The sequence below is a fragment of the Chelon labrosus genome (assembly GCF_963514085.1).
Source record: "Chelon labrosus genome assembly, chromosome: 6".
Lineage (NCBI taxonomy): Eukaryota > Metazoa > Chordata > Actinopteri > Mugiliformes > Mugilidae > Chelon > Chelon labrosus.
The window spans coordinates 17247833-17263947 of NC_140342.1; the positions used below are offsets into that span (position 1 = coordinate 17247833).

Here is a 16115-nt window from a genome sequence, read left to right on the forward strand (position 1 = left end):
AGCAAGACATCAGTGTTGGCTGTGTCGAATGCTTTATTGTTGGAGCGAGGGTCATCAATCCCTTTTCCAGTAAGCGGCGGCCCATTCTGTCGCACCCATTCAACCAGGGATTAGAAACTACAAGAAACTACATCTCTGAGTCATTAGAAAGTGTGAGTAAAAAAAGGGATCGTTAAGCTCACCGGATACAGCGGAGCACATTTTGCATTGGACCGTGTCAAGCCACAAATACGTCAGCTTGGCAGGCGGTATTCATTCCAGCGGTGCATGTTGTGCAAATGATTGATAGAACAGGATTGTGGATATAACCAGCTCTTATTTCTCGGCAGAAAGCCACAGTCTTTTTCAAAGGGACATCAGATTCGGACGTGTGGTTGAGACATTCGAGGTGGTTCCTTGTTGAAATCCACTTCTCAAGAGCGCAGGACGAAGGCAAAACACAATGAGAGGCCTAAATGTCAGCCAGGCCGCTCAGTTTCTGTTGTCGCCTCCACGCAATAAACTGTCTGACAATCAGAAGATGGGCGGGAAATGTTATCTCGAAAGATTTTTTTGCATATTAGTGCACAAAAATAAATCACCCAAGCGAATCCCTCAGTCTCCTCTCTTGAATATTGCATGTAAAGACTTTGTCATGAGCTGCTTCTTCACTCTTTTCCCACATGCCCGTCACATCAAATCAATGTCAGATCAGTTGCTCGGCTCATTAGTTTATGTGGGGTGAATTAAGGTGCTCAGTCTGTCCCATGTCCTCAGTGTGCTGTCAAGCAAAAAGCTGCTGGAGGACACGTTCCTCAGTGAAACACTGCCATCTCGTGGTTCCTCGTTTTGCTTGAGGCTGGTTGTTGACCATGTTTGTGAACCATGTCTGGCCTATGAAACTCTGCAAGAGTTGTGTCCTGGGAAGCTGTCAGGTCTTCTAATGTGGAGCTTCACGTCAGAAAACACGGGGCTAAGACAGATATTTCAAGAGTATGGATCAGAATTAGGCTTTTGTCCCTGATGCCTGTCTGTGCTGGGTGATGTGGAATTATTGTTGGCACAGTCCAAACTATTTTGTCTATTATTATTTGTGTATTGCCCAATTTTGGTGGTGCACAAAGGCTGGTAGTGTTTGTATTGTCTTTACTGAAGCATCAGAAGGATGCAGGATTATAATCCGGACATGGGCCTTTGTTTAGAATTAAAGATCAAACCATCTAACGATAAGTGCGCTTCAAAGTGCACTGTGCCGTAGCCGTTGCTTTGTAAAAGTCAGGTGTGCAGGCAGCTCTGAAGAATGTTTTTTCACATCTTATGCACAGTGTAGGGCAGCTCTCATGATGCTGCCAAGCAGCGCTGCGCCGTGTGAGAAATCAAAGCGCAGGCGTCGAGTCGGGAGGGAGCCTATCTTGCGCAGACTAGGTACTGTACATGGCCATTGATGCTGCTGGATAGATGTAGCCCCTGATGTAAATAAGAATGGCGAGGGCAGCGCGTCCAACGTGCCGAGTTATCTCCGCTTGACATCGGAACATTTTCTACCATCGTCGGGATTTTTTTTTTTTTAATCAAACGGCGGGGTCCTTTTTCTCGTTTCCATCCGAATCTGCCTTGACAGCTCGCCCGATGGTTTTCATTTGACACAAGAGCCAGAGCAGACGGGCGGCTTCTTCTAATAAACACTCGGGAAAAACAGGTCATTATGACCTTAGTATCCTCCAGTAAAAGAAAACCATCGGATTGCTTTTACGCGGCAGCATTCTGCTTGCATCTTTGGCTTTGGATTTCGTGTGCCGTGTCCGGAGAGGAGGATCATCAGTTCAGCGTTGAGGTAAGATAAATGGCCTTCCCTCCCTGATCATCATAAATGACGGTGCTCTCTCCTCCACATCATCTGCCTCGGCGTGAAAAACATGTATGTCGACTCCCCACGCGATCGGTGGGCACAATTACCATGAGGCATAACATGGAGACATTTTAAAGCCCATCAGCTCTGCTCACGCACTGAAAATATCACGCATTCCTCATTTGCAGGGTGCAATGAAACAGAAGGATGCTCATTTGAGGTTAATACATTGCGGTCCATGAACTGAACTGAGCTGCTCCAGCCCACTGATCCTGAATGTGCAACCCAGATATGATTTCACTATATCTCTATTTTAACAGTGATGCCTTGCAGCATCGTGTTTCATTGCTGGATACTTCTTTTTTTTTTTTTTTTTTTGACAGGTCATCATGAAGTCAGATGTGGTCTGGCAGCATCACAGTGTTGGAGGAGATTAAACATTTACAGACACAAGTTGCATAATAGGATTTGCTTTTTGTACCTTATTAATTGATGCCATTCCCATCCTCACCACAGGCTCCCCTCCCACCACTCCGAACAAATTAAATGCTGAAGCTGACAGTAACACACACACATCATTATTCAATTTTATGGCTCACTGAAATCGGCCTGATATCTCCCTGGAATCTGTGCCTTTGAACAAACACAACTCAAACAGGAAACACGCCCACAAGAGAGAAAATAGATAAACAAGGCGTTTAGCTGAGCGAAGAGAAGGCTGGAGGCAGAAGGGGGAGGGATGGACAGAGGAGACATGTAGTGAGATTAGCTAGCTGGAGCATATCTCCTATGGCTGTGCAGCTATGGGAAGGCAGCTGGTTGGCATGTGGACAGCTGCGGGATAGTGTGGGTGCCTCGCGGGCCTCAGTTTCAGGTCGGAGTCCGCCAGTGACCCTTGGATGATGCTCAGCCTCACCTCTGTTCTCTGTATCAAGTCGCTTTGTAGGGCGAGGGGAGGCAGGGCCACGGTCCTGCACAAGTACACTGACCGGAAGCCGCAAGGCACAAACACTGACTAAGATCACCAGCAGGGATTCAAATGCTGTGTGCGTTCGCAGCCCACGGAGCCTCTGAACAAAGAAATTAAAACTCAACCACTGCGGGATAGACAATTTAAGCAAACAATACAACATTGTGCGTGTGTGTGTGTGTAGTTGTAAATTCTACCAGCATCAATAAAAAGCTCCTTAACATTTCAGGCACACTGTGAACACAACCGGCGCGGCGCGTTCTTTGTTGTTTTGATAATGAGAGTAAGCGGTTAGTCACAGCCTCTTGTGAGATGCAGAGTGAATGATGCACCTTCATATTCACATTGATTTTGTTTTCCTACGGGATCGGCGGCGGAGTGGAGGTTAAAGATGCACGTTTTGCAGCTGCAGTTTTGCCATTAACCTGCTCACTTTCCACTAGCATGTTGGATGCACCGCTCGCAGGGAAAGGCCCGGTAGTTACCCCTCACAAACAATACTTTGAGCATCATTACACCGGAGGAATGTCTGTGTTTGCACAGTAGACTCTCAGAAATGTGAACACAGTTTAAATGGGTAGATGCAGGACCACATCTAACCAAACACAAAATGAAGGAGAGTCAAGTTAACAGCTAAAGGTGCAGACTGTTTTATAGCCTTTCACTTTTGATGTATTGCACCCATTACAACAGCTTGCTTGATACATGCATGTCGTCGACTCATTTATTATCCGGACCAACTTGCTAAATGTGCAACGTCCAACACATTTCTCACAAGCCTCCCAGTCATTAAAAAAAGAAAAAATATCTAATAAAGAGCCTAAAGGAAGTATTAAAAAGCCGCATTATGAAATAATTTTCCTTTCTTCCAGGGATGGCTACAGAGGTATGGCTACCTTCCCCGCACAGAACCGGGAATGTCTGTGCTGCGCTCGGCCCAAAGCATGCACTCAGCCATCGCTGCCATGCAGCGGGTCTACGGTCTCAATGTCACAGGGACGCTGGATGAGAAAACCAAGGAGTGAGTACGCACATGTGCCGCGGACGTGCTTGTACCAGCACAGGCTAGGCAGCACGTTCACCTTCACTGATGTTCATGTTAATGCATTTGCTCCATTAATTCATTTAAAATGCAGGCGGAAGGAAAACTATCAATATTTCAATGGATTAGTGAAGGATAGAAAATGTTGCTCCCATCACCTCGCCTTAAACGACCTCAGGTGATGGTTTTTAATGCTTTTCCCCTCTTCTCATTTTGCATGATGATGCAGTGATATCACCCTGAGGTGAGAATCCATGTTTCGCTTTTGTGTTGTTTTGTAGTAGTGACGATATCTGACGTGGTATGAATGAAAAACTGTAGTAGTTTAGTTTGCTGTTGTGATTCTCTGTTAGGAAGAGAACCTCTGAGTTCCCTTCAGAGCTTTATGTTGTGCCGTGAAGAAAAATATGATCCAAACTTTTGGCTAAAATACTTAACGCACCTTCTCTTCTCTTCTTTCTCTTCTTCTCTTCTAAGTTGGATGCAAAAACCACGGTGCGGAGTTCCGGACAAATTTAAAAGTGCTTCAAGGACACGGAGGCGGAGATACGCGCTGACAGGACAGAAGTGGCAGCGTGCACACATAACTTACAGGTGACAGACAGCGGAGGCAGTTGTCATAGAGACCACTGAAATCAGCAGCGCTCGCCGTCGCGTTCACATTCAGAAAAACGGCGGCGCTAATTTTCTCAGCTCCCTTCTGTCTCTCGTCTCCGCCGTCGTCTCTAACCACCTGGGCTCACATGCTCTTTGTTGTCATAGAGACCGAGCAAATAACGTCACATATGTGGGAGCTCACGCATAAAAATATAGTGACAATCACACGTTCAGAAACACATAGATTAACACGTAAATTTGCCCATGTGTGAGTATGTTTGCTGCGCGGCGTATAAATAGCTCGCTGGCAAAATGAAAAATGGGATCAAGCTGTTTGGGTTTTCTGTTTTTTTTTAAACCTGCCTCCATTTATTATTTCCTTTTAATGAAACAAAACTATTTTAGCAAAGTAGCATGGCAGGCTTCTCTCACTTCTGTCTTATAAAAGTGTAAATTATACGTAATCTCAGCAAAAATGTTCAAACTCTCATCTTATCATGGCCTGATTAAGCTCCCTCTTTTAATAGGTTCTGAGGAGAACAGATAAACGGGTCTCCGGCACAACTGCAAATTGACAGGTTACCGCAGTAATGGATGATAACACTGTCAATTTATTCAAATCCTTCCTTCCTCCCTGAATTTGAATTGATGAGCCACCTCTCCTAATGGAATGTCAATCAGTGCTGAGCCAGTGCTGCTGCTGCTGCTGACTGCACTTTATTCGAGAAAATGAGCGGAGAGAGAGGGAGAAGATTCCCCATTCCTCTCTGCCTGCCAGAGACTGATAACGACTGCTGTGTTAAAAGTTCAGTGAAAGCTTCTGGGCTTGAAATAGTTGTGTCAAGTGCAACTTTTTTTTTTTTTTTGCATCTCCTTATTCTGAAAAGTGAAAATGTTCACTCAAAATTAATGAGATAACGAGGCTGGGGCTTGATGCAGGATGTATTTTACTTCCCCTTCTCCTGAGTATTTTGTCTCAAATGATGTATGACTAGGGGTCGCCACGTGAATTCACGTGTTTTGCTATTATTAATCTCAGCAACATTTTCCGTTCCTGCGCTTGTTTGTCCGCCTGCAGCATAAAAAACGTCACGCCAAAGGTGGGAGCCCGGGAGACTCATGATGCCATCCGGCGGGCGTTTGACGTGTGGCAGGGTGTGACTCCCCTACGTTTTGAGGCCGTTCCGTACAGCGCCCTGGAGACTGGCAGGCGTGACGTGGACATCACCATCATCTTCGCCTCAGGTTTTCACGGCGACAGCTCGCCCTTCGACGGGGAGGGAGGATTCCTCGCCCACGCCTATTTTCCCGGCCCGGGCATCGGAGGGGACACGCACTTTGACTCAGATGAGCCGTGGACCCTGGGGAACCCCAACCACGATGGTGAGTGGAAGAGAGGCGGGAAAAGTGTGGCGGTAAGACGAGGTGGCGGCGGTAATGGAGCAGAAGGATGAAGAAAACAAAAAGAATTGGAGAAAATCTGTTAACGAATAGAAGGAAATCATGGGGAAACAGGAAAAAAAAAAAGAGCAGTCATCGGGAGAGACAGATAAGGAAAGCAAATGATGGAAATACAGATGGCTAGGCAGGAGGGCAATATGACAGAGATGGTATCACAGGGCAGGGTGTGAGGGATGCTTAGCCAGAAACAAAGAATGCAGAGATGTCTTTGATCTGGCTGTGCTCTGTAGAGGCGCATCACTCCATCTGTCAGGATTTTGATGTGTTTTTTTTTTTTTTCGTATAATAAGCTCTTCAGATGACAGGATAGAAAGCCCCGCTATTTTAAGACATCGGTTGCCGGCACGTGATTCTGATTATTCGTTTTTATTGAATTTGATGTCGCTCAGTTGTGCGCTTGCAAAGAGGCCCACGTGAATTTGAACCAATACAGATTTTGTGTTGCGTTCTTGTGTGTTATGTCACAGGGAGGATAAGATAACCTTTCTCAGCCGTGCGACCAAACACACTTTAATTACTCTACCTACAGGGTGCCAGGCTAGTCAGAGCCAGAGCACCACCAGGCTGCTTTGCTAATATCCATGTGCCATACGCTTATATTGTATCCTCCCATTAGCAGTGGAGGAGGAGGAGGAGGAGGAGGAGGAGGAGGTTTACAGCTCCCATTGTGTTTGTTCTGGGAACCTGCTTCCTCCCCATCAGCTCCTCTCCCTCTAACTCCCTCTTTTGTTCTCATACTCAAATGGTAATTGTCTCAGACTCCCAAGTCAAATCCATGTTCACCCTTGTGCACTGTCCCATGGTTATCCATTTGGAGTGCCGAGGCTGATTTCCAAGAGCTACCGTCTCGGCTCGTGTGTCTGGAAAGCCGCGCAACCGTTAATGGGCTTTCACAGCGGTGTAATTGTAAATGTTGCATGTTGACATGTGCGCTAATGGTAGCACGGGCCCGTCCCCCAGGAGTCCTTCTGGGACACTTTCGGTTAGGTGGAAGAGGCTGGTTGTGTCAGATAAACGGGGGGCAGGGGGAGGTATAACCTTTTAGCTGCTGGCTGAGGGTCAGTAGCTGTTCTGTGCAGTGCTGCTGGCAGGAGTGGATATCATGTTGTAAAGGGCAACAATCTCCTGGGGACAGCCTCAGTCACAAGCTGTACGTAAATGGTGTACTTCTTTCTAAATCGAGTTGACACTGTGAGCAGAATGCTGACTATATATATATATATATATATATATACACACACACACACACACACTGAGTGTGACATTTATAGTTTTTTCATTTGCGTTTGAATGTGATATGAGGTAGGACCACAGTGTTAGCTTGTACCGGGCCAGTGTTCAGGTGCATTACATGGACAGGCGTTTGTACTTCCACTTGTTTCCGATGCCCTAGGTAGGAACATGAGTGTGTCTCTCTGCTCTGCGTGAGCTGTGGTTCACATGTGCTTCGTCTTCCTTTAGGTAGCGAAAAACACAAAATGCTCCTGTGTGAAAACCCCAAGTACCTCCAGTGATCTGTACCTGCAACATTAGCCCATTTTCATTGTTGATTAATCAACCGGCTGTTAGTCAATCATGTGGTTAATGGTTTGTCTGTAAAATAATGCAGCATAATTTCAACATGTTCCAGAGGATGCAAAGCAGGGTGCAAGGTGCTTGTTTTTGCCCAACACTGAGGTAGTCAACTTACAATAAAAAAACAAAGAAAATTAAAGGTTGGTTTTAATTTCACTGCACCTAGCCCATGCACCTTGGCACCAGATGCCTGGTAACGGTAAAAATGTATGTTTTTAAGTCTCTGTATTAATGGGTTGATCTGCTTTTTATTGTCCTCCTCTGTTTTATCGCATACAGTCACATCCTCACATTTCACCACTTCCTACAGTACACTCACTGTACAGCACAGATATGATGGAGCGTTGTGTTCTCAGAGCTGTGTTCCCTCTACCCCTCTCTCAGGAAACGACCTGTTCTTGGTTGCGGTTCACGAGCTGGGTCATGCCCTCGGTCTGGAGCACTCGAACGACCCCACCGCCATCATGGCTCCTTTCTACCAGTACATGGACACAGAGAATTTCAAACTACCTCATGATGACCTGCAGGGCATCCAGAAAATCTACGGTAACTTTCCACAGTAGTTATTTAATAAAGTTATAAAAATAGAAAGAGAGCACATTACTGAAGCTCACAAAACAATACTGATGCTGAGGTTAATTAGTCACTATTGCAAATGGTACTGTATCAGTCATACTGGGTTGAACGCCAGTAAGCAGCATTTGTCAGCCGTTAATTAGGGCAGCCAACTGGTGTTTTCAAAGTAATGTGAGTCAACTAACATATAACCACACAGGATGAATAATCTGTGCCAAAACGAAAGGTGCATTGGTCAGAAAACTGTGAATATATAAATCTTACTGAGGAACAATATCGAACAGTAAGATCTGTTTCTGTCTCCCTAGGTCCACCAGATAGAGCTCCACAGCCTACCAGGCCCCCACCTACGGTCCCTCCTCCTCGCTTCCACCCGCCATCGGACCCACGTAAGCACGATCGCCATGCCAGACCGCACCGCCCCCCACAGGGAGCCAAACCCTCCAACCCCAACTCCAAACCTAACATCTGTGATGGAGGCTTCAACACTTTGGCCATCCTCCGACAGGAGCTTTTTGTGTTCAAGGTAAAGTAGAGCTTAAGCAAATGTGGCTACTGGTATCAAAGCAGTTTGAGATTATAAATTGATGGTGTTTTGTCTGTTTCTATAGGACCAATGGTTCTGGAGGGTACGGGACAACTCAGTAGTCCCTGGCTACCCCATGCAGATCAACTACTTCTGGAAAGGCTTGCCTCCCAAAATCGATGCTGTGTACGAAAACAGCGAAGGGAAGTTTGTCTTTTTCAAAGGTAATAAGAGCAACCACTTATTTTTTTAACATTTGTTTTCATATTTTTGTTTATTAAAGGCACGCTGTGGAATTTTTAGCCACTAGTAGTGCTATAGAGCAATGTTTTTAGGAGTGGGTCACCTTTTTGTTTGTTGCTTGTGAGGATACACAAGAGCAAGTGGGTGATGTGATGCACATTCCCGCCCTCAGGTTTTGACTAAATGATTGCTTGGTGGCATCTACATGCAGCTTTTTGTAAAGCGTCTTGAGACGATTTGTATTGTTATTGACGCTATATAAATAAAATTGAATTGAATTGAATCAGTGCATCCAAAAATAAATGTAACAGCATATAATAAATAAATAATGCAGCCAAGTTTGAATGTAAACAAAACCGGAGTTACATATTTAAGATCTTTGCAAATGTTTTATGAAGACAGAAAAAATTAACATTTGACTTAAACTTCAAGGAAATAAAATAAAATACAGCAATCATGACATTTTCCTGCTAAACCACAACAAGTGCTCACAAAAAGGTAATCTCTTATTCATGAATTCAAATAATCTTTTACTGCATATCATCCCTACAAGTGCAGCTCTTTAACATACAGTAATCTTTAATCGTTCTGACCGGGTGACTGCGACGTTTGTTTTGCAATTCAGCGCGGTGAGAGAACGGGTGCAAGTCCGGTAGAGCTGTCCGTCCATCAGGCAGATTAACATGACATCTGTCACCCAGTGGGATCAGAGTGCCTCATGCTTTATTTATTCTCTCAGAGGGATTTAACCATGTGTGCATCCGTGGCTGTGCTCATGTGAGTGTCTAGCTACTTACTGCAAGTGCACTACCACAGCAGCTCTGTTTGCTCTGCCTGAGGCACATATGATCAAACTGAATTAAATGCAACAATAGCTTCAATAAAACAACAAGTCTCTGTGGAGTTGCCTTTCAGTCATCTTGCATTGTGTTATAAATCTGCAAAGATAATCTGCTGGGCACATATTCTTTAAACAAGGTGATACGTTTGACCTTTGAAAATAAAAAAATAGATTCGCTGGCAAAAAAAAACGAAGCCACCCAGAAGGCTTGAATGAGCTGAAAGCCCGTAGTGTTTCGTCTGGTGTGGTTTTTGAGGTCATATTTATGATAATGCCTTTGTCCCAGTATATTCTAACTGTGTTCCCTGTGTATTTTAGGAAACCGTTTCTGGGTCTTCAAGGACACAACTCTCCAGCCTTCATACCCTCAGGACATCTCGCTGTTCGGGAGTGGCATGCCCACACAGAGTATCGAAACAGCTGTCTGGTGGGAGGATGTGGCCAAAACCTACTTCTTCAAAGGAGACAGGTCAGTGTGGGATATTAGTTAAGCACCTGCACAGGACTGAAATAACTGAAACTTTTCATTGGGGGAACGGAGGGAAAACTGATACAGAATCACAGTATATCACAATATTTTGCACAGCATTTTCAAAGCATTAGCTTATTCTGGATTTGTTAAACCAGGAAGGGATGAAGCTCGATGGTAGGGATGGGCGATATGGACTAAAAAATTTATCCCGATAATTTCTGGTATTTATCACGGTAACGATAAAAATGACGATAAATAAACACCAATTCAGCCTAATCTTTTTGACTATAATGCATCGGCATGTTTTATCTGAGTTGTTGTTTTTTTACTGGACTCTTTGGATGAAGTCGACGCTGCTTCTGCATCCTTGCGTATTTTCTGGCTTTCCTCATATTCTGGTTTGTGCTTGTGTTTGAGGTGGTGGAACAAATTAGTGGTGTTACTGTCCTTTTTATGCACTATTTGTTTGCAAACCTTGCATGTTGTAATTTGCTACTACGCAGCTGACTTTTTAACCCCTTCATGCCTAGTGTCGCGAATTCGCGACACACTGTTTCCGTTCAGACTGCAGCCAAAATAACGCATGTAATACTCCAATGTAGGTTTGTAGACAATCAGAAAATTCCTAGAAACCTTTTGCAAGCACGAGTTTCTCATAGGACCGGCCAGAGTGGTATGCAAAAATACAAATATTTAATTTTTTTATATAACTGAAAAATCAATTCAGGCGTTAAGGGGTTAAAACCAAACCAGATAATGGAGGTGGAGCCTCGTTTAGGAACGAGCTCCTCGCTGCCCGGCATATCTGCTCTGCCTTCCGCCATTGTCAATTTGTCAGTATTCCATACGTGTTGGGCTGCGAGTGTGTCGTGCACATATATATACGTCATCAATGGGAATTTATCGTTTTTATCGCGGGATGACATATTCTTACCGTGGGGAATGTTTTTGACGATATATCGTAAACGATGAAATATCGCACATCCATAGTTGTAAAACAAGATTTGCTTGGAATACTTCAAACATAATGGCTCATATCACAGATAATTTGCAGTTGCAAAAGGAAGTAAATTGCTTTAGTACATAAATGTTATCACAGTACTATGCATATTGCAAAGTAGTTCAAATTGCATTAAGATTATTTTGCATTTAAAGTATCGTTGATAGTGGTGCATCGTTTATTAGAAGCATAAACTACAATTATAATAATGGATCCCAAAGACAAAAGATTATTGATGCAACGTTGTTTGTCTTTGCTTGTTTGGATCATAATGGTTTCCTCATGAGTTTAGACCCTTTTCTGTTGCGTAAAGACTACATATCATCCTGTGTAGATATATGGCTTTATCCAGATTGTAGTTAGTCACCTGCAGGTGGAAGTGAACCAGTGAGTCTTTCCAAAACGGCAAAAACAAAAAAATAAATAAGTCAGTGAATCTGGTGTTTATCGCGGCCGTGTAGTTTGAAAGTACGCCAGCGTGACTCACATGTTCCGCTGTCATGATAAATCACATCTGAAGAGGTCACAGGACCCAGTGGTGGGACAAAACGCTGACAAAATGCTTTGTCATGATACTGTCATCCCAAACCACATGATGTTGCATTTCGACAGCCGGGGCGTTCGGTGCATCGTCTCTAGTGTGAGTTTATCTGGGCGTGTGTGCATGATGAGGTGGCGTTTGCTCCGATTCAGAGGAATGACACTGTGTGACAGGATTTATGTGTGTGATCACAGCATCAGCTGCTTCTGAAACAAATCTGCTTGTAAACACAGTAAGGACAGTAGACTCTTTCTCTGGTCATGTGGAATACAGTTGATGGTCATTAAATGATGAGCCTGAAATTGGCTGCAGGCTGAAGACTGATGACTGTCACTCTAATCACAGTACACAGAAACCAGGTGCAAAGTCAGATTTTGGCTTTCATAATATCAAGATGCATTTTTTTATATAGTTATATAGTTTTACCTGGACTTAAGAAGTGAATTATAATAGTGAAATAATATAGTCAGAGCTGAGAGTATCATAAACACAATCCTTTGATAGAAAAGTGAACAGATTCTTCTTAAAGGTGTCACCAAACCAGACACCGAAGTGTGATGGTTAAGGGTTCAATTGCTAATGGATTTGCTCACATTGACAAATTACAATCCTCTGAAACTGCACCAGTTTCCGTATAAATGTGCCCATGTTTGTCCCATGTTAAAATGTGGGCATTGTAACATACAGTAGGTATCCATTTACCAAGGATTTACCAAGCGGCAACCTACAGGGCTAAAAAATGAGTCAATCCTTTTTGTACGTGTTAAAAGGCCAAATTTCACAGCAGGAATAAACCTTTGTACAGGTAACCAAGCAAACCAAAAAATGGTTTCAGTCTCTAGCTTATTTCTGTAACAACTGTACGGGTGGGTGAATCTTTAGGTGACTCACTTGTCTAAATTATACTGAGGCTAAAAGGGTGAGGGTGTGGCCACTTTTAGGTGACAGGCGGGTGCCCACCCATCTCAGCTCCAACCACGCTCCACCTCTTCGACCATTCGGGCACTGCCAAGATGGCAACCTCCACACTGAGCTTCAAAGCTGCTCTTTAGGAACCTTCACAAAGTGTTTCTTCATCTTCATATCTAGTCAGTTGGATTGTCTTGGATTTGGAGCCACATTCGAGGAACTTCCATGTTGACTTCATCTTTCAGCCCTGGTGGTAGCTGCATTGTTCACACCTGCTGTTGACTTGAGTGAAGGGATCTGAGTGAAGGGATCTCACAAGTGAACAGCTCTAAGTACATCAGTAGTTAGTTAACTCCTAATAGGACTAAAGATATTTTAAAAAGTTCTCCCAACCAACAGTGTTTTACCTCAAGCGCATTGCACAGGGTACAAACCACAATTTTCTTTTGCGATGATTTGATTTAAATTGCTCCCATGCTTCCCAAGCCCCGGGTCTTTGAAAACTCTTAGTCTGAATCAAGTCACACTCTGCTGCTGCTGCTGCCATTTTCTAAAACTGTAGTGCTGTCATTGGTTGACTACTCAGCTGATCAGTGGCCCGCATGTTCTAATAAGCTCAGACAAGTACATTTTCTTTTGCAAGTGTCAAGTAACAGGCTCGCTAAACATTTGCATTTGTGTGTTTGTGTCCTGTCCGTAGATACTGGAGGTACAACGAGGAGATGAGGACCATGGACCCAGGCTACCCTAAATCCATAACCGTGTGGAAGGGCATTCCCGACTCGCCACAGGGGGCTTTTGTGGACAAGGCCAATGGTATGACTGCAAAACATGCTGGTAGGACTGCCGATAGGAAGTTTGAATGCTTTGCATCACATTACCATCATTTATGAGAAATAGTGGTTTGTAACTCTTAAATGATGTAAAATCTATGTTTTAAGATTCAATTTGTATGATTATTCCACCTTTCACTACTACTGCATGCAGCAGAGTAACCAATAGAGGAAGATTTGTCATATTTTATGTGTGTGTCTCAATCTCTCCAGGGTTTACCTACTTTTACAAGGGAAAGGAATACTGGAAGTTCAACAACCAGCTGCTTCGCGTGGAGCCGGGCTACCCGAGGTCCATTCTGAGGGACTTCATGGGATGCGATGGCCTACCCGCCGACCCAGACTGGGACTGGAGCCCCCCGGCGGCAGAGGAGCGCCACTATGACAACGGAGACGTTGACGTTGTCATCAAACTGGACAGCACAGGGGGCACGGAGAAAGCGGTGGCCATCGCTATCCCCTGCGTCCTGGCTCTGTGCATGATGGTCCTCCTCTACACCGTTTTCCAGTTCAGGAGGAAGAGCACGCAGCGCCACATACTGTACTGCAAGCGCTCCATGCAGGAGTGGGTCTGAGGGATTGTATAGCGGAGGGGTGTGAAGCTCTGATAATGGGTCTAGTTATTGCTTGAAGCCCTAAGTACAGTAATTGGAAGCACTGTAAAGGGTGTAGTACATGAGGTTTGCCATGTTGGCAGATTTCAAAACTGCTCAAACTTGTAATGTTCAAGCTTCAAGGAAGAGAAATAATCAGCAGAACTCAACTGAAGACAGTGGCGGAGCCTCATCTCTTATGTCCAACTAATATGTATGTATCTGCTTTGACTTTTTTCTGTATCCTGGAATGAACTCAATTACGTGAGACAGAGTTAAGCTACTGTAAGTGGGACTTTTGTCTATCCCCATCTCTGCACGCTGCTTAAAAAGCCCCTAGCACTAACTTCAGTGGACATAGACATAGGCTTCTACTTCTTTACTTTCACTTCTTAATTAAGTTGCCCTGAGCTGTGCTTTTCTTTTTTTTCTTTTTAAAAAAAAAAAAAATTTAGGGTCCCTGTAAAAGATTATTCATTGTGTGGAGGACTGATACACAAACCAAATATGACCTTTTTCTTCCAAAGAGGATTACTGCTCGATGTTGTTTTTGATGGGATATTTTTCTTCCATGGATCAAACATTGTGGCTCATACTCTGACTTTTTTTTTTCTCTTTTTTCTTTCGCCATTTCTATTCATATCCACTCGTCTGCTCGGTAATCTGTTGGGATAGGACACAGCTGTTGGTAAGAGCTAGGAACTCAAGACTGTTGTGGCAGTCTATCTCCAAAACAGGGGCCAAAAACCTCTCTGCAATATTTATGAGACTGCCTTAATCACAGATTGCTTAAATTCCCTCCTCTTTCTCTCTCCGGTTCTCTGGTCTGGACGTTTAGGTGACACAGTAGGAATATAAACAGCGTGTGGAGGCATTCGTTTCTGCCCATGATGCAACTTTCAACCAGTAGTTAAGGACGGTTTGATCCACGGCGGGTTCGGTGTTCTTGAAAATGTGCTAAGCTGTGCTAAACACCTGATGGCAAGCAGGCTATCGGCTTTCATTTACTGCCTCACTGGAGGGTGGGAGAGAGAAAGGGGAGGTTAGTTGTGTTTGTGTGTTTGTGTGTGTGTGTAAGAGAAAATAATTACCCACATTATCCACGGTATCTACTGTCTTGTAGTACCAGTTAGTGAACAGCTAACACCCCGCTTCCTCTTTTGTTTTTCATGCCGAGTTTGGATTCTCCAAACAGTGGTAGTTCATCCAGTTTAAATCAAACCAATCCATATTCTTCTTCTTTTTTTAACTTTTGTACAAGGTTTGTAAGTTTACATAATACTCCACATGGAACAGGACACAGAGAAGGAGCAGAGAAAGGAGAGAAGACGGGGGGAAAAGCAGCACGGCACATGTTTCTGAATAAAATAAAAAAAGTCATCTCATCAATTTTGTATCGGCGGCGGCCGGTGCTGCTGCTCCAATTGTTCCGCCTCTATTTAGTTTTTCCATGAATTCCACTGAACACATGTCTAGGAACAGTAACATGAATTAATCAGCAGGAATAAAGAAACATACTGTGGAAAAAAGAAAAAACTAAAAAAACACTCTTGCCTGTGCGTTCATTAATAGAACCAGGCTGTTTTATGCAATGTAACCATTATTCAATACACTTACTGTATGTTACACTAGAGTTAAATTACTAATAAAGGCTCATAGAAATTCTCAAACAAAGAAAAAACAAAACAGGCAAAATTAAGTCTGACAAATATGTATTATGATCTACAGTGTTTCATATATGCACAGATACAACATCGCACATAAACCAAGAGTTTGGGAAAGAAGTAAATCGGACATCGACATGTACTGTATTGTGTTATAAATGCAATACACAGCCTGGATCCTGAAGAAACGTCACTGTCTCACAATTGCCTTTGGTTTGCCATTAAATGTGACGCCGTGGTTGTGGAGTTGTGGAGTTGTCCTGACTCCGAGGAACCTGAGCGTTCATCATGTGCTCCTTGTTTTTGTTACTCTCTTACTTGAAATGGTCATCAACATCAGCTGTACAGGATACACAACATAATCTTCCATTAATATCGAGGTGATACCATTTTATAACATTTCAGAAAAGGATTTTTTATTTTTTTTTTAATTAATCATGGACG

General features: G+C 43.7%; 1 protein-coding gene across 1 annotated transcript; it reads left to right on the top strand.

Moving 5' to 3' along the window:
* Window positions 1-1684: 1684 nt before the first annotated feature.
* On the top strand, window positions 1685-15431 carry mmp16b (matrix metallopeptidase 16b (membrane-inserted); the record flags this gene model as incomplete). Its single annotated transcript, XM_084546498.1, has 10 exons — window positions 1685-1813; window positions 3671-3819; window positions 4318-4434; window positions 5516-5820; window positions 7858-8019; window positions 8358-8575; window positions 8661-8799; window positions 9978-10128; window positions 13282-13397; window positions 13628-15431. The coding sequence occupies 10 exons, from the start codon at window positions 1685-1687 to the stop codon at window positions 13987-13989; spliced, it is 1848 nt and encodes a 615-aa protein (XP_084402624.1). The 3' UTR covers window positions 13990-15431.
* Window positions 15432-16115: the final 684 nt, after the last annotated feature.